The 22,688-nt window shown below is 37.5% G+C and overlaps 1 protein-coding gene across 2 annotated transcripts in view; it reads left to right on the forward strand.

Moving 5' to 3' along the window:
* The window catches only part of psd3l (pleckstrin and Sec7 domain containing 3, like), a 579,632-nt gene that overhangs the window by 155,598 nt on the left and 401,346 nt on the right, over positions 1–22,688 (forward strand). Inside the window, exon 1 of one of the 2 annotated variants that reach the window (XM_039758768.1) lies at positions 37–517. The exons of the other annotated variant lie outside the window; for it this stretch is intronic. Within the exon in view, the coding sequence (XP_039614702.1) occupies positions 497–517 (21 nt within the window). The 5' untranslated portion in view covers positions 37–496. Of the gene's footprint in view, positions 1–36; positions 518–22,688 lie in introns of those variants that run through there. 2 annotated transcript variants of the gene reach the window in all.

A 22,688-nucleotide genomic window follows, 5' to 3' on the forward strand; every position in this document is an offset into this window, starting at 1 on the left:
AATTGTCCAGGGGGAGAGGTAGTAAAAAAGAGAGTTTTAAAACAGACATAATTACCTTCTGATAAAATTATAATCTTGAGCACAGCAATGTAAGCTACCTATAAGATTCAGATGGATTAACTGAATTCCGAAAACAATTCATGTTTGTTTCGAGCGAGGCAATTATGTTGCAGAAGCTACCGGAGGAGGGGGGCTAACCACAGAGAGACTGGAGTCGTGTGTATGTTCGTCTTTCCTTTTCACTGCTTTTTTGAATTCTCCTGGAGTGAACTGTCACGCCTTCCAGTTCCCTTCTGACGTTTCTGGAGATCATGGCAATGCTTCGCTGGTCACGCTTGAACGTAGGCCGGCGTTGTTTGCGAAGAGCGCTGCGAGACCTTTGTGTTTAGCAACAATCGAGCGCTTCTTCACACCGCCTGGAGATGCAGCAGTCGAGAGGCTAGAGTTTCTCGCAGCGCGATCTCGACTGGCCGGCTGTCAGAGAGCAACTAGAGACATGGAAGAGAGCACTGATGGGGTAAGGGCGGACGACTCTGCACATGCTGGCTGTGCCTTGGGCACTTGTGAGGTTTTGTGTAGCAGCATGTCTCGTAGGTGTGAGAACGCACCTCCGTTTCTTCCGAGATCGCAATTTACGTGTGATTTTTGATGCACCCCTAGTTCCTGGACGTCGGCTGTTCTCGTTCTAGGACAGACGACACTGGCACTCTCTCATGGGACTGGAGACAGGGGAGTCGTTTTAGGAATAAGAGCTTCCCATCAGAGAGCGTGCTAAATGCACATGCTGCGAGGCACTGGATGCACTTTGTATAAAACTCAGTTTAGTGACACTTTGGCACAGGAGCAGAGCAAATCGACTTATTGTGTCTCCGTCAGTTTAACTGTAGGGAGAGTGTGAGAAAGGAAGGGAAGACAAAAGCTACATGAGACCCGAAAAGTGTACAGGCTTGGCATTTCTGGATATAAAGCTTTTCAGGAATGACAGGGAAAATATTCGATAAACTCTAGCAATTAAAGGCGTTAATTAACGAGGACTTAAATTTGTACCAGAATCTTAAATTGTATTGTATGGCGCCTTATTAGCAAAATCCAGACAAAGCATTTTAGTTAGTAAAATCAAAAGTAATTTCGTTATTGTAATATGAAAACACACAAAGACGTTTCTGTTTTAGTGATTTAACACTATTTAATTATTATTTTTATAAGCGGTTTGTCCTTGATGGAAACTGTATTTGTGGATATTGTGCTTCAATTAAAAAATATACACGTAGTTGGGAATCCCATGTTAAATATATTTGATAAAACAATGTTTCAGAATTGAAAGAATACATTTGCAACAAGGATGAGCTATTGTGTATAAATAAGGTGTATATGGTTAAAATTTTATAAATAACTAGAACAATGTTGGTGCTGCTGTGCATTTTCTGTATGTTTGGTTATATTTATATTAGATTTGTATTTTTGTATTTTTATTTTGAAAAATACCAATACAAAATTCTCAGACTCCCTTTGTAAGGCAGTAATGAACCCTGGAGGGCATGCCAGTGCATACTCCACAATCTCCAGTTACTGTAAAATGCATGTCTTTATTAAAGTAAACGTAACAACAGCAAATGTTCAAAATGTGTATTTTGTCACTATAAGCAAACAAGTTGAAATCTTTTACAAGTAATTGCAAAAAGTTCAGAAAGTAACAATGTTTTGCTATATTTACTTATAGGTAAATAGCACATCATTTTTTTTTTGGCATAAAATGGACTTTTGTGTGAAGTAGGAACATAAAGATACAAGATACTAATTCTGAAAATCCAGTTATATGCTGAGTGAAATCAAATTCAGAGAAGTGCAGTGTAATATTACAGTGAGGTTTGGTTGAGTCACCTTTCATTAAGTGAGTTGCACAGTCTCCTGTCAACTCCGTGTTTTTACTTAACTGTTTTTTCCCTCTAATAGCTCTATTGAGTCAGCAGGGATTTGCTCTGCTGGGGCTATTTTAGGATTCTACTTTTCCAGTGAGTGCAGGTAAAATGTATGAATGAATAAACAAGTCCTGCATCTCAGTGAACTTCTACTCTAGCGATTAATAAGAAAATGTAGTCACTGTATTGAAGTAAAAAGAACAAGTGGTCTTGTCATTCAGTTGTCTTGGTTGTTTAAAAGAGATCACTTGTATAATTTTTAGGAGGAAGCTAATGAAGTTTATTCTTCTTGGTAAACAGTAATGGAAGCAATAAGGTTACTGAGGTATTACATATAATTTGAAATCCATTCACCCACGCTTGAACTTCAAAAACAAGTCTTTGATTACAATAACCACACATTATTTAGTTTTAATTTTTTACTATTAAAGTGCTTTATGGCATAATATGCAGGATGTGAAAATGAAAACGGTTCAAATTATTAGTAAATCAGAGTACTGTATACAGATGACAGTTTTAGGCTATTTGTCACATTATAGAAAGTGGATGTTCCTTTTTAAATTCAACCACACCCTTTAATAAATAGTATATATTAATTTATGGTCATTTGCTTTTAGTGGTGAATTAGTTAGTGTGTCTGTTGCTCAGCTCCAGAAGCTTGGATTCAAGTCCTGGCCTAAGTAAGCCCTGTCTTTGTGGAGTTTGCATCCAGCCCACATGTCAGTTTTGGTTATTCTTCTGGGTTCCTTGTTTTTTTGTTGCCCTATCCCGAGGTTCCTCGGTTTGCATCTCCCCCTAAGTACTGTCTGTGAGGAGTTTGCATCTCTCCCCGTGTCCATGTTGGTTTTCCTCCAGCTTCTGACAGTTCTCCCATATTTGAAAGATTTGCATGTTAGGTTAAATTAATGCCTGTAGGTTTTGTCCAGCACAAGTGAGGGGTGATATGCTCTGTGGTGGCCTGGCACTCAGTCCAGTGCTTGTTCCTACCCTGATTAATGCTGCCATTATTGGTATTGGCCCCTGGATTCGGCATTAAACTAAGTTGGTTTAAAAATATTTGACTAGATGGATCCAAAAGTACTTGTATTTTTCACATTATTTGTTTCACTACACATATAACATCTTTGATGCCAATGCTTTGAACCTGCAGTTTGTTTAGAGTCAACAGTTGGCATTTAAAATCATAAAAATGTGTTTCATTGTAAAATCATTCAATTGTAGCTGCCTGCCTCTGACGTGTTTCATTTTAGTCAGTGAGCCAAATGAATGCTGTAGTTTTCAACCTTGAAGCAAAGTTATTATCCATATCAAGTATAATTGTTTCAACGTTCAGCTTGCTTTTCTATCTTGTTTTACATACTGCTGCTGGTTTGCACTAATGGAACACAATCTAGAATTGAGTTTGCATTTAAAAATTTACAAAGATACAGGATATGGAATTTTGGTGCCTTTTAGCCAGCAATCCATTCAGCAGAAAATAATCACAGACTGAACTTGTGTGGAGAGATTGTAAAGCCGGAGTAATGAAGTATGTGAGTGGGTAATTGAAGAGTGCCGGCTAGGCCAGTACGTAGTAGAAGCCAGAGTGCAGAGGGAGGTTTATTATTTTCCATTTTGCATCTATTCATTCAAATGTCTTTGCTATTTAGGGGATGTATATAGTTTTAGAGTACAGATTACGGTGAAATTATTATGCATGCTGATGACACTATGCTGTAATATGGTGAAAAACTATAAATGAAAAAAGTTGAAAGAGAATATATTAAAGTGAGTAATACTAGCGAAATATCATATTAAAATGCAAGTACTTTTCCAATTCTTATGGCTTCGGTGTGCTTCATTTTACCTGCAATAGTTAAAATGTAATTCTGTTGTCACATAAAATATCTGATATAAGGGGTGTTTTGCACTGTAGAGTGCATGGTCCGCTTTCCTTCAAACAACTTGGCGGGAACATGGCAGAGCTACTGGCTGTTGCTTTATTTTTTAGAGATGCGCAGTTATTCACATATTGTACAACCTCTTGAATATTTGTTGTGTTGTATGTTGGAAAGTCTTTATTCTCATTATAGTATAACATTGATTTAGAATAATTACTTTTGAATTCATATTACTTATGGAAGACAAAAGCAGAGAAGTTTATTTTAAAATTTTAGGCAGTGGTATAGGATTGGATCCCATCTTTACTTCTAAAACTATGTGGTAGGCCAATGTTTTATGAATATGTGCAGCTTAAGAAAAACATTAACACTGTTTTATTAAGTTATTTTACATTATTGGAATGAAGTGCTAAATGAAAAAAATTGAAATTGTGTTTTGAACGTGAATATTGTGCCCTAATACTTGAATTTGCATAGATTTGCTTTGTAGGAATTTCTTTTAGAGATCATGTTTCAGTACTGTTTTTTAAGTCACATGGCCTTGGGCTGGATTTTGTTTGCCGCTTTTTTGTCTAGATGCTTATTTTTGTTTTGTCTTTATGCCTCTGGCCTTTGAAAGAGTGAGCATTGCAGAAAAATTACGAACCATTGCCATTAGCAAAGATAAGTGACTGCATCCTTAGTTTGTTTTTACTAGGGATGCACTTTGGTAATATTTGATAAAATTGTGTTGTCAGCAAGGACACAAAAATGGGGATGTGTGGTCATTGCTCCAGATGTCAGAATGACATAATTTTGTCTGTTAGATGCATGCAGATCAGTGCAGTTGAAAATATGATTTGTCACTCATGTTTTCAACCTTGAAGAACAGGCATAACTATAGTGTGGATGTTCTTGGTATGTTCATTCATGTAGCATCTCCCTATGGTTAAGATGCTTGTTAAAAAAATCATTAACTGTTACTTGTAGCATATGACTGAAACATGCCTCAAAGGCCCAGTCCATGAGGTTGCATTATCATGAACACATGAAGCCACTTTACCTGAGAATCCTCATGTCTAACCTCAACAATTAGTAAGGCAAGGCTGTCAGGTGTATATCAACCTAGAACATTTTGTGTCTGCAATACCACATCTGCCATTCTTTATATATATGATACACCACTTGGTTGTTAACACTGCATATAGAGTCTAGTTTTGAGGGCAAGAGTTTCAAGTGTGAATACCTGGGTTTCTTCTGTCATGTCCTTTTGATAAAATATTTTTCAATATGGCTGGGGATATGTCTTCTAGATTAATTGAGGTATTATGTTTTAAGATAATTGATTAGCTCCTAATGTCCTCAAAATATGTTGAATGATAATTTACCTTGTGTTGCACTATGCACACCCTTTGTGTGATTTCCTCCTGACTGCTGGTCATTACAAGTTTTCCTTATTTGTACTAACTACCAATATGGTATTTTTCTGCAGTTCGACCTTTATGAGGCTATGCATTCTAGATGTTCTACTTTTGTATTCTGGCATATCATTGTGCAGTTTGCAGCATATATTGTCTGCTTTTTGCTTGAAATTCTCAAGGCATCTATTCTGTTTCTGAATGTTAAATGATCTGACATTGCTAAATTACTGCCCTCATGTCAATTTAAATGAACAATGTGTGTCCAAGTAGGTCTATATTAGGCGTTACAGTGTAGCAAGGCAATTAAATTTTCCAATACATATTTAAATTGTTTAATTGATGAGATTATTTGGTTTAATCTTTCTAAGTAAGTCAGTAGAACAAGGTTGGTTGTAAGCATATCTAATTTTTACTGCTTTTGAGATTTTTAGGAGATTTAAATTTGTCTGAAAAATTGGTATTTCTTACTTGGTAGTGATAAAATGCAATGAATTACAAGAGTGCTGCTTACCCTGTTGGGAATTTAATGTCGCTGACTTTCAAAGTAAGGCTTGTACCATATGCATTCATCATGTGCACAACACAAGGCAATTTTCTTAGTTTAAGGAAATTCAGTTTTGACAGTGCAGAGCAAGATGTAAGATGTACTCAAACAAAAAAAGAATGTTAGGAAAGCGAACAAATGGTGGTAATTCATCATGCTAATGGTATGAAGAATATACAGGGTGGCCCACGAAAAGGTGGCCCGCCTCCACTGAGATGACTCCCGTCTCGTCTGCTGCCCAATAGGTGGCTGTGGTCGTGTTGCCTGCCTTGTATTGATGTATTGACGCACAAGGAGATCACTTTCAGCATCTACTGTAAATGTGATTACCAAATTTGATCATTTTTCTCTTTACCATGTAATGCAGTCATCTTGGTGGAGGTGGGACACTTTTTCGTGGGCCACCCTGTAGATTGACAAATAGGACAAATGTATAATTTGGGTCTTACCTGGTATGGAGATCTGTTTAATTGACAGTGCAGAGAAAGATGTAAGATGTACTCAAACAAAAAGAGTGTTAGGAAAGCAAAAAATGGTGGTACTTAATCATGCTAATGGTATAAAGAATATAGATTGACAAAAGGACAAATGTATAATTTAACTAACTAAAGGCTAGTCTAAATCAGCTATTACTGTCAGTGTAAAATTAAGTTTTTATTGCATAATGGCCTCTCTATTATTATACAGTAACTCCATATCAGATTTTTTTCCTCAAGTATCCATTTCTTTACTTAATCAAATGATGGGTTGTAAAATAATACAGGCTATTTTTTATTTTGCTGAAACCAGTCCTGGACAAGACACCAGTCCATTGAATGTGTTACTGTGGCTGTGTGTACACTTCGTAGGCATATAGTACTGGTGTAGTTAAATAGCACATTAGCACAGAGAGGACATGTTAACTACACACACAAGGTACTTTAGGAGGTAGTTGAACTGTGATGTAATACTTTAGGCAGATCTCCCAAAGTGGCACAATTGTAAATCCATTCACAGAAAAATACCCACGGGTAAATCAAGAATATACTTGTGTCAATGACTATTTGAAAATTAGTTTTGTGTTGTCTTCTAATATGGTATAATACAGGGTGGTCCAGATCTAATTATACATATCCAGATCGTCTGGATGACTTTGATTTATGTGGGGATGATTCCAGTTCAGCGCAAAGACGATTCATGTCGTCAGTTTGCACACTTCTCTATGGTCCGGGATTTTTCAGGATTTTTCAGGTGATTTTCCATGTAATAAACTTAATAAGTTATAGCGCAATGAAAATTGCATAATTAGATCTGGGCCACCCTATATATATATTGTGGGAAGCAGCCCAGACTCAGACAGGCAGACATCATTGGTTTCAACCCACACACGTTTATTTACAATAATATTTACAATTAGTGCTCACACACAACCCATTTCACCCCAAAGTCTAGGCCTTCTTCCTCAATGCTTTTTCAGGTCCACCTCTCCACTGAGCTCTGTCCTGCTACTCTCCCGACTCCAGCCATCGAATGGAGGGAGGCGGCCCCTTTTATACACACCTGGACGTGCTCCAGGTGCTTCCCAATTAGCTTCCGCTGGCACTCCCAAGTGTGGTGGAAGTACCAGCTGCACACCCGGAAGCACTCCGGGTGTCCCTGGTGGTCTTCCCCCCCAGCACTTCTGGGTGTGGTGGAAGTCCTGAGGGCCAGAGCTCCTCGGGCATTGGGGTGCCCCCTGGCGGTGACCACGAGACTCTTTAGGGTTGAGCTTCTAAGCTCTGTTCCCCAAAGACACCAGGGTGGTCGCCCCCTCGTGGTCTGGAGGAGACATACTCCCTCCTCCAGTCCTTCTGGGCGTCCCAGCTGGGTGCCACCCACAGCCGCTTGCCCAAATAAATATATATATACCCTGTCTTGCACCCCAAAACAGGAGGCTGAGGCTCAGTACTTTAGCAAAACCAGCTTTTTTTCACCTTGAAAACAGGAACAGCACAGTTATTTATTGTAGCGAGGATTTACCACTCTCCTACACACAGACACAGCAATCAGGCATGGTCATGGACAAGTAATACCGTTCCCTGCATTTATAATGCTCCTTGGATCACCCATCGCTGACGGGCATTTATAGCGCAAAGGCGATTGGCTTGGATTGGCTTTCGCTGCGGGCTGCTACAGTGCTGGGAGACTGCGGTTGCCTCTGCAACTGATAGGCTGTCTTCCATAGACATGGCGATCGCGCTTCGGGATGCTCTTTGCCGTGTTCAGTTTAGAAACCTTACAATATATATACAGTATAATATATATAAAATCTCCTCTGTTACCCTGGTTAGGGGACATTCATGGTGGCCTCTCTCAACCAGACTAACACACAAGGGAAAAAACTGAATTGAAACAAATTGAAGTGTTTCTTAATGGGAAGTGTGTTTAGGATGGGATCTAGAAAGCACTTCTTTATGTAAGAGTTGTGGGAATCTGGAACTGACTACTAAGACATATACTGTACTCTGATCATTCACAGCATTAAAGTCACTGACAGGTAACAAGAATAACATTGATTATCTCTTTACAGGTGAAGTGAAAAATATTAATAGGTGGAGTTACAGTGGTACCTGTCAAGGGGTGGTATATATTAGGCAGCAAGTGAACCGTCAGTCCTTGAAGGTGATGTGATGGAAGCTGGAGAAATGGGCAAGTGTAAGAATAGAAGCGACTTTGACAAGTACTAAATTGTGATGGCTAGATGATTGGGTCAGAGCATCTCCAAGACTGCAGGTTTTATGGGGTGTTCCCAGTATGCAGTGGTTAGTGTCTACCAAAATTTGTCCAATGAAGGGCAACCAGTGACCCGGCGAGTCATAGGTGCCCAAGGTTCATTTATGAGAATGGGGAGCAAAGGCTAACCCACCTGGTCCAATCCAACAGAAGAGATACTTTGGCACACATTGTTGAAAACCTAATGCTGGCTATGAGAGAAAGGTGTCAAAACACACAGTGCATTGCAGCTTATTGCATATATAGCTGCATAACTGCTGGCCCTTGAGCGTTAGAATTGGACCATAGAGACAAAGAAGAACGTGGTCTGGGCTCATGATTTACTTTATCTTTTTAATCATTTTGGCTTTCAGTTGCATGTATGTAATTTGCTTGGGAAATAGATGACAGCAGGATGAACTATGGGAAAAGGCAAGCTGGTAGAGGAAGTGTTTTCCAGGGAAACCATGGGTCCTGGCATTCACGTGGATGTTACTTTGACATGCACCACCTACATAAATATTTTTGTAGACCATGTACACTTCTTTATGGCAATGATATTCCCTGAAGACAGTGGCCTCTTTCAGTAGGATAATGCACCCTATCACACTGCAAAAATTCTTCAGGAATGGTTTGAGGAACATGACAAAGAGTTCAAGGTATTCACTTGGCCTCAGTTTATACTGTATGTGTGGGAAAAACAAGTCCGATCCATGGCGGCCCCATCTCATGACTTACAGGACATAAAGGATCTGCTGCCAACATCTTGATGCCACAGTCCTTCAGAGGTCTGTTTAGTCCATGCCTCAATGGGGCAGAGCTGGTTTGGTGGCATAAGGTGGATCTACACAGTATTTGGCCAGTGGTTTTAATGTTGTGGATGTTAATGAAACAGAATCCTTGACAGTTTTTAAGAAGTGCCTGGATGAGATATTGGGGCAACTTTGATATTAGTTAATCAGCCAATGCTTGATGGACTGCATAGTCTCCTCTCATTTGTCAGTTTTTTTAATGTTTTTACTAACATAAATTGGGCCAGGAGAAGGAAAATAAAAAGTATAAATAAATAGGCATGACATGACAAACCTGCAGTCTGCCCCTGCATAAAGTTTTTGAACCATAATCTATTATATGGAGTGGCTTGTCCTTTGCACTTCATTCCACAACCAAAGAGCACTCTTTTTCTGACATTCCTTCTCTTTCTTGTTTTAGATCACCTCTCTGTCTCCTATTTGAGTGTTTGTCCCACTGTCCTTCTGAATCTGCTCTTAAGCATCCTGTGGTTGTAAGGTGATCATTAACTAACTCCACCATAGGGTTACTTTGCACAGTTATTTACTGAGTCAGGTATGGTAGTCCACTTGCTTCAAGGGTACCTCTAAAAACTGCTAGTTTAACTTATGCACCTTAAGGGCTCTGGTATTTATTCAAGGCAGCTCCTCAGATGTCTGCACTATCTGAGTGCCGGCATGGTCTCATATATTGTTTTATGGGACTCTTTGTCCTCTTAAGAGTCAGGAGTTGTTGACAGTAATGGTGTTCCTTTCTTATCCTCACTTTCTCTCTTGAAAAAGGGTAAGACAATCCTGGCAATTTTAGCATTCCTTCGTAGAGGCTGTTTTCTCTCTGTGTCACGTTGGTACTCCTGCTTGCACCCCCTTAAAACTGTTATCATGTACACAAGGGTTGTTGACCCCTAGAATCCATTGTGGCCCTCTCTCTTATGCATGGAGAATTCCTGTTAGACTTACCCTTCTGCCATATTCGTGCCCTTTCACCACCCATTCACACCAGTTTTGCAACTAGCTGGCCTCCTAGGAGAAAAAAAATGTCTAGACTTGATATGAATGATATACTCAGAACAGATACTGAAATTATGAGAATCTTTTATTGAAAATTTTGCTTCTAGTTCCAGCTGCAAAATTTATGTCTGACTAATAGATGGATAATAGAAACATTTAAATGCACTGAATTTTAAGGAGAATAGAAGTTTTGAAGTTGTGTGATTTTAAGTTAACTTTCCAGTGTTCTTCTCTTTATGCTTTTATTATAAAATACTTTTCTTTTAGTGTTACACTTTTTGTTATCAAGCCTATTATTAACTTCAGTTTTTTATTATTCAAGCCAGGAGTTCTTATGTGTAATTGGAATGTGTTGGTGGGGGATTGTTGTTTGTTTTTATACGCGAGGGGGCGTCCGTCCTGGTTATGTTGGGGGCCTCGGGTACAGGGCTTGGAAGCCTAGCCCTGTAGGGACCCGTGGCCACTGCCAGGCGGCGCCCCAGTGCCTGAGGAACCCTGGAGCCCAGCACTTCCGCCACACCAGGAAGTGCTGGGGGGAAGACGACAGGGGACACCTGGACGGCTTCCGGGTGCGCAGCCGGCACTTCCGCCACACTGGGGTGTGGCCAGGACTGATTGCCGGGAAGCAGCTGGAGCCCATCCGGGTTCCTATTTAAGGGGCCGTCTATCTCCAGTCAGCAGTGGATGTCGGGTGGAAGTGGACAGAGCTGGAAAGAGGACGGGAGGCGGTCAAGAGAGAAAGGCATAAAGGACTGTGTGGCCTGGACAATTGGGGGATCAGTGCAAGAGGCACTGGGGTTTGTGCATGTGACTTTAATTTGTGTAAATATTGTAAATAAACAGTGTGTGGTGAATTTAAGATGTCCGTCTGTGTGTGTCCGGGTCCAAGTTCACAATATATATATATATATATATGTATATATATATATACACAGTATATATTGTGACAGATTAGGGCTTTCTCGCACCCTTGTACCCTCAGACCACACGTCAGACACCAGATAAAAGTCCAAATAATTGATTTATTATAATAATAAGTGCACAGAGCACCCTCCACGCCCAAATACTCCAATAATAATAAACCATAAACCAAATCACAAATAAACCAATCCTCTAAACTCCCAGATGCTTAGCCACCCTGACTTCCAACTCCGCTCGTCTGTCTGGGATCTCCCACAGTCCTTTATACTCCTCGACCCGGAAGCGTTTCACCCTCTCTGTCCATATGACCTGGAACACTTCCGGGTCAGTTAAAAATCCTTTTTTCTTCACCCAGGAAGCACATCGTTCTCTTTGTCCATGTGACTATGACGAACTTCCTGGGCGTAAGGCAAATAGTCTCTGGGCCTCCCTGTAGCGACTCCTGGTGGCCCCCATGGTATCCAACAGGGCAGTGAATAAAGACTCCAATGTCCAAAATGCCCTGCTGGTCTTCGGGGCACCTCCATACTGCAGGGAGGGCTCCACCTGGCGGCGTGGGGGTATTGGCCGGGAGGAACAGCTGGCCATACATCACTATATATATAGTGCTTGAGGTCCAGTGTAAAGTTTCCACAGTCAGTGATGGTTTGGGGTGCCATGTCATCTGCTGGTGTTGGTCCATTGTGTTTTCTGAGGTCCAAGGTCAACGCAGCCGTCTACCAGGAAGTTTTAGAGCACTTCATGCTACCTGTTGCTGACGAACTTTATGGAGATGCAGATTTAATTTTCCAACAGGACCTGGCACCTGCACAAAGTGCCAAAACTACCAGTACCTGGTTTAAGGACCATGGTATCCCTGTTCTTGATTGGCCAGCAAACTCGCCTGACCTTAACCCCATAGAAAATGTATGGGGTATTGTGAAGAGGAAGATGCAATATGCCAGACCCAACAATTCAGAAGAGCTTAAGGCCACTATCAGAGCAACATGGGCTCTCATAACACCTGAGCAGTGCCACAGACTGATCGACTCCATGCCACACCGCATTGCTGCAGTAATCCAGGCCAAAGGAGCCCCAACTAAATATTGAGTGCTGTACATGCTCATACTTTTCATGTTCATACCTTTCAGTTGGCCAACATTTCTCAAAATCCTTTTTTTGCATCGGCCTTAATTTATATTCTAATTTTTTGAGATACTGAATTTGGGACTTTCATTAGTTGTCAGTTATAATCATCAAAATTAAAAGAAATAAACATTTGAAATACATCAGTTTGTGTGTAATGAATGAATCTAATATACAAGTTTCACTTTTTGAAACTGCAATAAATCACCTTTGTCATGATATTCTAATTTTATGACCGGCACCTGTATATATGTGTATATATATATATATATATATATATATATATATATATATATATATATATATATACACACACACACAGTATATATAATATGCGTACTGTCCATGCGGCATGGGTAAAAAACTGGTCCACAACAAGGATAGCCAAGAAGCCGTTAATAATTAACTAAACGTTATCCAGAATTATTTAGCAATACATTTATAATTTAGAATTTAATGAAAAAGATGCTGCTTAACAGGTCGTTGCTCTAGCTCAGAGTACGGAGCACTTTTTTAGTGTGCATCCATACACAAAACCTGTGAGCAAACAACAACCAAAAAAACTGCACTTTTACTGTGCATAACAACCAAGATAACTCACCACGTGTCAAAGTCACCCTGAACATTAGACATGTTAAAACAACAGCACTGAACTTTTTCTGGTCACTACAATATATACCATTATGTGTCTGAAATGGAATCCCAAATCTTATCCATATGAGGTACATAAAACCATATATTCTGTTTTACTGAAAATAAAAAATTAGTATCATTTTTTAAAAGTGTTATTCCATGGTAATAAAATATTATGAAGCTAAAAGATCTGATTTTCTCTACTATTAGTAGCAATTTTGGCAGCGCAGCACCTGAGAATAGAGGCTTTCCTTTCTGACAAGTGGCGCCTTTATGCATAAAACATTCACCATATTTGTAATAATTATTTTGTTAAACAAAATTTGAAAACAGGCACATAGTTTTAGTCATGTTTTCAATCACACTTTTGCAATTTAAATCATTGAAGGCCGAGTGCTAAATTACGGCGAAAACAAAAAAATCCCAAATGAAATCTACTTCATTGTGGTTAGTTTTTCAGTGGGATTACAACTCCAGGAGTTTCAAAGCTGCTTGTAAGTTGTTTAAATTGTAAATCTACTTTTGTTTAAAGGTTGCATGCATTTATACAGAGATTCTTGGTTTGGATTTTAATAAAAACATTTGATATTGGTAAGATGTAATTTTATTATGGCAAGATGTGAGATCTTCATTCATCATCTTTTCAGTGTGCCTGTTAAGAGCCTGCTTCAGTAGAATATTTCTTTTTAAATACATTTCTACAACTCTCTGCTGAATAGTCGAATATAGATAATGTTGCATGTGGTTATGGAACTTGAATAGCAACAGTTACTATACAGGCAGTTATTTTCAGACGAACGATCCAACCTGTGTTGAAACCAACTGTTTTTGAACATATTTAAAGGAACACCCTACTGAAAAATAATACTTTTTGTGTTGCTTACTGACTTGTATTACCGACTGAGAAAAATTAGTAATCTAATGTACTTCATAGAGAATTGAGAGAGCAACATTTCTGATAAAATGGGCTCCAGTGGAGTCCCAAATTAAATAGCAGCAAACCATATCAAAAACATCCATGAAAAGATGTCAAATTACTCATGCGGCACAATCTGAGTGTCAGATATTCAGTCGCAAGATCTCCACATCCCAAACACATTTATTGTTGCTAACATATTGTTAAGACATTTTTGCATGATAATGAAATGTGCTCAGGAATATGAGGCTTTTGAATTGAAGGCCTGTCCTCCATCTCATTCATTGGTCATGAGTAATAGTTCATTTATTGGTTATCATGTCACTTTAATTTGGTATTAGATTTGTGAAAGAAAGAGTGAGTGAGTGAACACAAATTCAGGTGAAAATATGCCTCTTACTTAGCATCTCTTAGATGGTTCAACAAACAGAAGGTCAATTCACTGGTGCAGTTTCACATACTGCCATGGAATAATCCTGAATGATCTCTTTTGAGTGTGATTCATGAAAAGATTTACTGCAGATGGTTTATTTATTTGCAGCACCGTGGTACAGTTTTAGCACTGCTGCTTCGCAGTAAGAAGACAAGGTTTGTGTTTCTAGTGTTATCTGCATGGAGTTTACATGTTCTTCTCATGTCTCCGTGGGTTTCCTGTAGGCTCTTGAGTTTCTGCTCAGAGTCATGCTAGTTAGGTGAATTGGTGTTGCTAAATAGGCCTTTGTGTTTGATCCTGTTTGCCCTGTGTGGGACTGGCCCAGTGTCTCGGGATTGTTCTTGCCTTGCTCCCTTTGAATGCTGGTATAGGCTCCAGCTGCCCAGTGAACCTGCCCAGAATAAGTGAGTTTGGAAGGTGGATAGATAGAAGGATGGATGGTTTACTTTGCAATATTTAAAAAAAAAAATAAATGTGTTTGGGACATTGTGAGCATATTAATGCTTGTCCAATATTGGCTTTTCTCTCTTGACGATTTGCCTTTAGAAAATAATCATGATTACTAAGGTAATTGTCCAGAGGCATGCTAAAACAGAAACAAAATGCCTACAGCCAGTGAGTAGTGTAGTTGAGTTTCATTATGTAGTATTAGTATGCAAACGAATCTCAATGGCTTTTAATTTGGAAAGGTACCAGTCACATTTATGAAACAATTAATTTTGAAACCTTTTTATTCATTTGTTGCATTTCTTAAAAGACTGCAGTAGGCCATTAGAAAACTTAATACAAAATTCGGCTGTCAAGCCAAATAAATTGCCTTTCTTCAACTTTTTGCACAGCCAATTGTGTACAAAGCAAAAACGCAAAGCAAGAATATTTGAGTTAAATGAGTAGATTTTCCTCCTCTATTCAATAACATTTTTGTGTAAGTAGTGACAAAACAATGCCATCCGGAGACAGTCAAATTGAGATGTTAATCCTTGCTAGGTTAGATTTGTTTTTGTATTGTTCGTTTAAACTGTGTTCTTGGATTTTTCAGGTAAGAAATTAGAAGTTTCAAGGTATACTCACCAATCTTGGAACCAGAGAGTAAAGACGTTTTGATTTGCACAGCAAGGAACAGGATTTTTTTTATATTGGTTCTTTATGAATGTATGAGTAAAATCTTTTCAGCCATTATTGTAAGCAAGGTGAGATGAGCAGCAGATACAATGATCATGTTTTGTAGGAGCGCTCCTTTAATGGCATAAGGGGAATTGAAGGTTCCCATGACATTTTAAAAAACGTTTGACATCTTATTGTTTCAAACAATACAAACTCAGTGCATCAACTTATAAAGACTTTTAAGCCAGAAGAATGTGTATGTGACATGCTTCATAAATAAGCTGACATCTAATTAAAAAATGTTGGTCTTATTGACTGTTGTTAAAGCAGTTATTGATAGGGGTTCAATGAAAAAATAAGTACAGAACTAAATGTTTGAGCATTTATGTTGATAAGACACAAAATATAGCAGAGGTAAAAGAATAGTATAGGAACAATGAGTTCATTTGCTAATAGAAGTAAACAAAAGGTGAGAGCTGAATGAATGAATTTCAAAATTGCACATTCAGATATTTTGCAGATCTTTCCTTGCCATGATCACTACAGTATGGGGAAACAATTCATTTTTAAATCTGCTTAATCCAATTCAGTGTCATTCTAGCACTAAATGGCTTTACTATTATGTAACATGCTTGGGAGAATATGTTTTTTATTTACTTATTTTTACTATTAAAATAGTTTTAAAAAATCTTATCATTTTTGCATTTTCTGCAATTTTTCTCTGTAAATGCATTTTAGCTTTCCTAATACTCTCTTTAACTGTTTCTCTCATTATGTCATAAGCCCTGCAGGATAGTGCTGCAGATAGTGGTCTTGAACATATTATACATAGTGGAGCAGCACTATTTTTTTGCTCTTTATGTATCCATCCTTCTACAAAATTTTCAGGATGAACTTGTCCTACAATACTTTTAAACCTGCTCTACCCCCTCTGGACTGTTTCCACACTTAAAACTTGTCCCCTTTATCCTTTTTAGACTTTGCCACCTCTGCAGAAAAATTTCTGTTCCAAAATTAAAGTTAACAGTTTTTTTTCTTCTGTAGGTGATATGTCAACACTCTCTGCAATGTATTAATTTATGGCCACTGGATAGTTTGATCGCCTATACCCTCTGAATTCTATTATTATTATAGAACTAGGGGCCTTCGGCCCCTGCTCGCTTCGCTCGCCAACCCCCGTGTTTGGTTTTCCGGATACACATTTTTAAGATTTTTTTTTCTTTGAATTGTTGGTATTTCATTAGTTTCACTTTTATTTCAGAACTTCGTTAAAAACAATATTTGAAATCTTTTGAGTCCCAGCATGCTGAATCTTTTTAATAAGGTCTGTGAGACATGTGTTTAATGACTTTTTACCATAATTCAGGATTGGTTTCTCTGTTTGGAATTTCAGCACAGATAAAACGATCTACATCATCAGCAGTTCATAATTTTTTTTGCAAAGTAACCAATAAATGAATGTGAGGTAAACCCCGTTTTTGAAATTCTCTGTCTTAAACTTCAAAGCCTTACAACATTTATATACTTCTGACATATCACCTATGTCCATATATTCGATCTCTATTCGCCTTTTCGTTATTTCTCCGAGTAATAATTTCTCTTTGTTTGCGCTAATGCAATCTTTACTTTCTTTTTTTTTGACACTGTCATTTTTTTTTGCTTTCATATTCAATATCTTGTTTAGCATGTGTATCGTGCCTATGTTTTCCTCGAGTCTTTTGAATTCCACTGTTTTCATTATCTCTAACCTGCTCTGCATGTGTTTGGCCCCCTTGTTTTTTAACCTCTTTATGACGTTTTACTTTTTTTTGTACTCTTTCGCTTTTTTTTCTGACCTCGCTTTGTCCTGCTTTTTTTTCAATGACACCTGATTCTTGGTGATTATTTTCCTTTTTTTCGAGCAATAATTTCTGTTTGTTTGTGCTACTGCAATCTTTACTTTCTTTTTTTTAATACTTTCTAATTTTCCTGCTTTCATATTCCTTAACTTTCTCTGCATTTGTATCGCTCCAACTTTTTTTTGAGCCTTTCGAATTCCACTGCTTTCATAATCTCTAACCTGCTTTGCTTGTGAACGTCTTTATGAAGTTCTACTTTGTCTTTTAATTTTGAGCCCAATTGGACATGCTTTTTTTCCAATTCCACTTGTTCGGGGCTGATTATTACTTTATTTTCTGAATTTGCACCTAGATTATTCTTTTTCTTTTTTGCATTTTTTTCTCCCCAGCGCTTTTGGGTCTCTTTTCTCCGTGCTGCTCTTTCTTCTTCGCTTAGTGGTCGACGTTTCATTTATAACGTATTGTCCTTTTATGCTTTATATGTGCTGAGAGCCCTGGATCTGTGTGTGCTCAAAGCCTTTACACGACTGAGTGTTTTGCTGCCCGTGGTCTTATTTGATATTGGTTGTAAGTAGGGTGTGTCTTGCAAGAATCTCATGTTCTCCGTCCCCACAAGACGGTCCTGGGTCAATCTCTTGGCACAAAGTCTCATGTTTAAAGTCCCCGTGAGACGCTCAGTGGCCATTCTCTTTCGTCTCGCAGGTCTTTTAAGTGTCTTCCGTGATCTTCATGAAGATAATGTCTCGTCTCCCTAGTCTTTCTCTCCCAGGATTTTTTTTATAATAGAGAGATAATAAATGTAGACTGGTTTTAACTCTCATTGATACCTTGATATAACTTGTTAAAAACAGACCCCAAGTACATCTCCAAAATATTATTATTGTCTTCTGCTGTTTGTAATGTTATCCCAGTTAGTAATTGTATAATTGCTGTAACATTCCCCTGTAAACATTTCATATTTTAATATTATGAAAAAGAGGCATATTAAACTATTGTCTGCATGAGGATGGATCTTTACTATAACAATGCTATGCTTGCTGGATAAGTTGCATACAAGATGTTGTTTAAAGCAAGCAAGTTTGACAAATAGCAGAAAATGTAAAAAAAAAAAGAATAGTGTTAAGTGTATCAGATTAACATATGTGTTGAAAAAACTTTTTACAACTTTTTCATGTGTCTTAATGGACAGTGACAGTCTCAACTCCAATATTTGTCACCTGAGTTTCTCTTTCCACTTGTTAACTTCTGTTTTTGTAGTTATAGTTCTTGGACCATTTATGCCAGTTATTTATTATTCTATGTCTTCTTTTCTGATTAATAAACTGGCATGCTCAACATGATGCTTGTCAGTACCAAAGACAGATTAACTGCACTTTTTTAATGTGAGATATAATATTGTGTTAACTTTTTTTTTTAAATTATCAATAGTGTAGGTATATAATGATTGATTAACAAAATAACCTGTTAAGTTTTTTTTTTAATTCAACAATTTATAGATTGATATTGGCTGAGATGACTGTGCTGTAAATGATAATTCAAAAATACTTGGTGAAGTCGGTAGGGTCTATGTTTATTTTTTTATCATTGCTCTGTCAACTATATGTTATACAGCCTTTATAAAAACACATTTTTCCAGAAGTGTTATTCAGTGGTTAGTGAACTTTGAATAGGAAAATATTATAATATTACACTTAAAAGCAAAGTATAGGTTTTGAATTTTGATATATGGAGATGACCTGCAAAATCAAAGCACCATGCTGCTGCACTTTTGTTACTGAGAATGTGTGCATTCCTATTATTTCAATTTATAAACCAAGACTGATAGCAATGTTTAGTCCCAACATGATTACTGTAAAATGAAAGATGCAACAATTTAAAGATCTGATTGTGTTTGATATAAAAGTATCAGTCCTTGATTTCCAGTTTAATATGCATCATTGTGAAAGGGTTAATTTTTTTCTAGTTGCAGAACCATTTGACTGTCAATGATTTCAAAACAAAAGGACTCGTTAATTAATACTCCAGTGGGAATGGCAAGTTGACAGTTTGTGAAACTTGCTTCTGAATAGATGGCTTCAATTTTAGGCCACATTCAGGAATCCATGACAACAGCATTCTTATGAAGACCACTCAGCAGCTATGGTAGCTCCCTGAATGTTTTGTCTTCTAGTTTTCTGTTAAAAATGCTTTTCAGAAAATATCAAAGCTCCTGTAAAACTATCCATAACTTTGTTGAGGTGCTGTCAGAGCAATTTCTTGTACTGTTGAGTGAATTACACAAATTACCACATACTTAAATAAGTAAACCTGCAGATAAACATTGTTTTTAGATACTAACTTATATGAACGTAAATTGCTCTTTATAGCATACGTACTTTGTGTAAATGAAATTGTGAAGAAAAAACTATGGAATGAAAATGTATTGTGGGCATCAAATTTGCTAATGTGTATTTAGTAGGCTTAAATTTAACATCAAGGAAAATTTGAGAAGGGCAGATGTTCAACCCATAAGAATCCAAAAGAGAGTCAACAAAACTAAGAAAATGCAATGAAAGAAAATAAATGATTATAAAATAACAAAACTAAACTTAAACAGAACGTATAGAAAAATGCAGAACACAAAATTCAAAGACTGTTAAAGGGCTCTAGGGGCAAGACCCAAAATAGACCATAATGTAAAGTAGCTACTGACGTTGAAAGAGGAATAGATATATAAAAAATGCATAATGGTCTTTTTTTTTTTTTTAAATAGTGATCATCACAAAAATCCTGCATGATAGACATAGTTTTTGAAGAATCACTTTGTTGTCTTTATCATGAAATAATGCATTTTATTATCACTAGAGTTAGTTAAATTTGATGATCTGTGCAATAAGCTTTTTTAACTTTCTGGCTTTTGTTAATGATGTCCTCTAGGATTTTGGTGAAGAAATTTGGAAGATTTGTACATTCCTGCCTGTCAAAAATTCCAAATTAACATTTTCTAAGGTGGTCTTCCTTTTGTCAGTAGCAGTCACCATTTGTTTCAGCTGTTTACTGTGGGATCTTAATGTATTTCATGCTTTTCAATTGAATACAAATCATCTTCATTTTACTCTGAGTATTAATTGTAATTTTTTCTAACTAGGTTTTTTGACCACTTCGGGCAGATTAGGGTCCATTGTGAGTTTAACATACGTCTCCTCTTTCTCTGCCTCAGTTTGTATCAATTTATTTCTGCCACAGTGACAGTTGAAAAGCTTTCTGTTTTAGGACATAGTGTCCTCTGTGCTGTAAGAATCACCACCAGTAGCATCAAAATACATGACATCTTGAATAGTTGGAGAATAACAAGATTATAGCACTACTGCTGAAGGAGGGTTGGACTTTAGCCTCCATGCATGACAAACAGATGATAGCAAAATCCATTTGTAAAAAAATAAAGTATCTACCTTCCCTGTTCTGTCATCAGTATCCGTGCTTGAATCTATACTAGCTAGTAACAAATAGGATATCGGTAGACTATCTGAAGTAATTTTCGAAGTGTGAATCATGAGAATGTTTTAGAAAATGTGAGAGGGACATCTCGATCAACATTTTTCTTCATTCTCTGTGAAGTATGGTGTAATTCGCCTTAAAATGACCAACTACACACATCTGTCTCAATTAAAATTAACAACTATTTGAGAGTAAAAATAGAGTTTTAACAAACTTATTCATGAAAAAATTGTCGTTTGCAGCCAATTAAATTCACACCATTACCATATATATATATTCATCTATTCTGTAACCTTTTTTTCCCATGTGCAGAACCAAGGGGAAATTTACCATTTTATACTAAAAATGGGGTTGGCCCAGACAGCACTTACATGCAAACACTTCACTGTATAAAATCCAATGACCTGGGTGTGTGTCTGCCAGTGAGTATCCAAAAGAATACTGCTTTGGATCCACTTACAGTGTTGGGAAAAGAGAGCTGAGATGGTGATATCTCATCGAAAATGCGGAGTGCATAGCAGAAAGCAGGCAGTGTACAAGGCAGATAAGAATGCGTCAGGAAGCATTGAAAGATTTATGACACAAGCATCACTGGAGGGTGCCGGAGGAAGGAAACAACAGTTTTAGTTTTGGATAACCTTTAAAAAGAAATAGTCCTTGCTTTCCACCCCTCAAAAACTCCATAGTGAATTTTGCAATTTTGCAAAATTACATACAAAAAGAATTTTAATGACAATTTAGTGAAACACAACTCTGTCATGCTCATCACTATTGGGGGAAAAAAAATCCAAACTACAAATGATGCCATCATGCATTAGGCTCAATAGGTCATATTTTGGTAATAGCTCATAACCGTTTTTGGTAAAAAATATATGTCAGAAGGTGTTGGAATTACTCTTAATCCTCTAATAGCCTTATTTTGAGTATAACTGGATGAGTTAAGATTATGCAATGAAAGGTCTATTCTGATATCTTACACTACATAGCTTGTGTGTTAACTACTCAGCTAGGAAACGCAATGGGAAAATGTTCTCTTATATTATCAAAACTAGGAAAAAAGTAGCATTTTCATTTGAGGAATGGTGCAAAGCTTCTTTAGAATTTTTCAAAAATTCTTTAATGCCATTCTAAATTAAGGCTACTTGGCCTCTGCTTAACCTATTTCATTTTTTTTCTTTTAATGTTTCAATATATACTGCTCAAAAAAATTAAAGGAGCACCTTTTAATTGAGCACTTTTTAATCAGAGTATAACACCAAGTCAGTGATACTTCTGGGATATTGATCTGGTCAGTTAAGTAGCAGAGGGGGTTGTTAATCAGTTTCAGCTGCTTTGGTGTTAACTCAGTGGGGAAAAAAATAGTGTCCCTTTGTCATCCACACAAAGGTTGCATGGTATGCCTGTACTGGACAAGAACCAAGAAACACAAATTTTAAAATGGTATGGTACCAACATTTTGGAATGTTCAGTGCTGGAGTTAAACATAGTTTTCCTCTCACTCCACTCACCCAATTCTCTTGAAATTACTATTGCAGTTTTGTTTTCGTTTCTTGGAGTCTATGTAACTGCACACTTCAAGATACTTAGAAGTTCACAGGAACCCTCCCCACCCTGTTATTGCTTCAACGCCATTGAGATTTCACAGAAGGCCCAAGTTTGCCTGGACTTAATGGAACCCCTGTTGTGTAGTCACAGCTTTCTAGAGGGAAGCCATGCTTAGTGGTTTTGGAGTTATCAGCTATTTGCTTCTGAACCATTTTGGTATTGGTACTGTGGTCTGAAAGATGGCATCGATACCAAAGTTCATTATATTGCTGTGAAAACATTTTTTTTTATCACTAGTCACTTCTCCTCGCAAAGCTGCTTGATGACATGTGTGGGTTTTCAAACATGAAATAATTGTTTTAGATTGTGACAACATGTGATTGGAACTGATGATTGGATTCTGACTAAGTCATTCTAAAAC

This window comes from Polypterus senegalus, chromosome 7 (assembly GCF_016835505.1).
Source record: "Polypterus senegalus isolate Bchr_013 chromosome 7, ASM1683550v1, whole genome shotgun sequence".
Taxonomy (NCBI): domain Eukaryota; kingdom Metazoa; phylum Chordata; class Cladistia; order Polypteriformes; family Polypteridae; genus Polypterus; species Polypterus senegalus.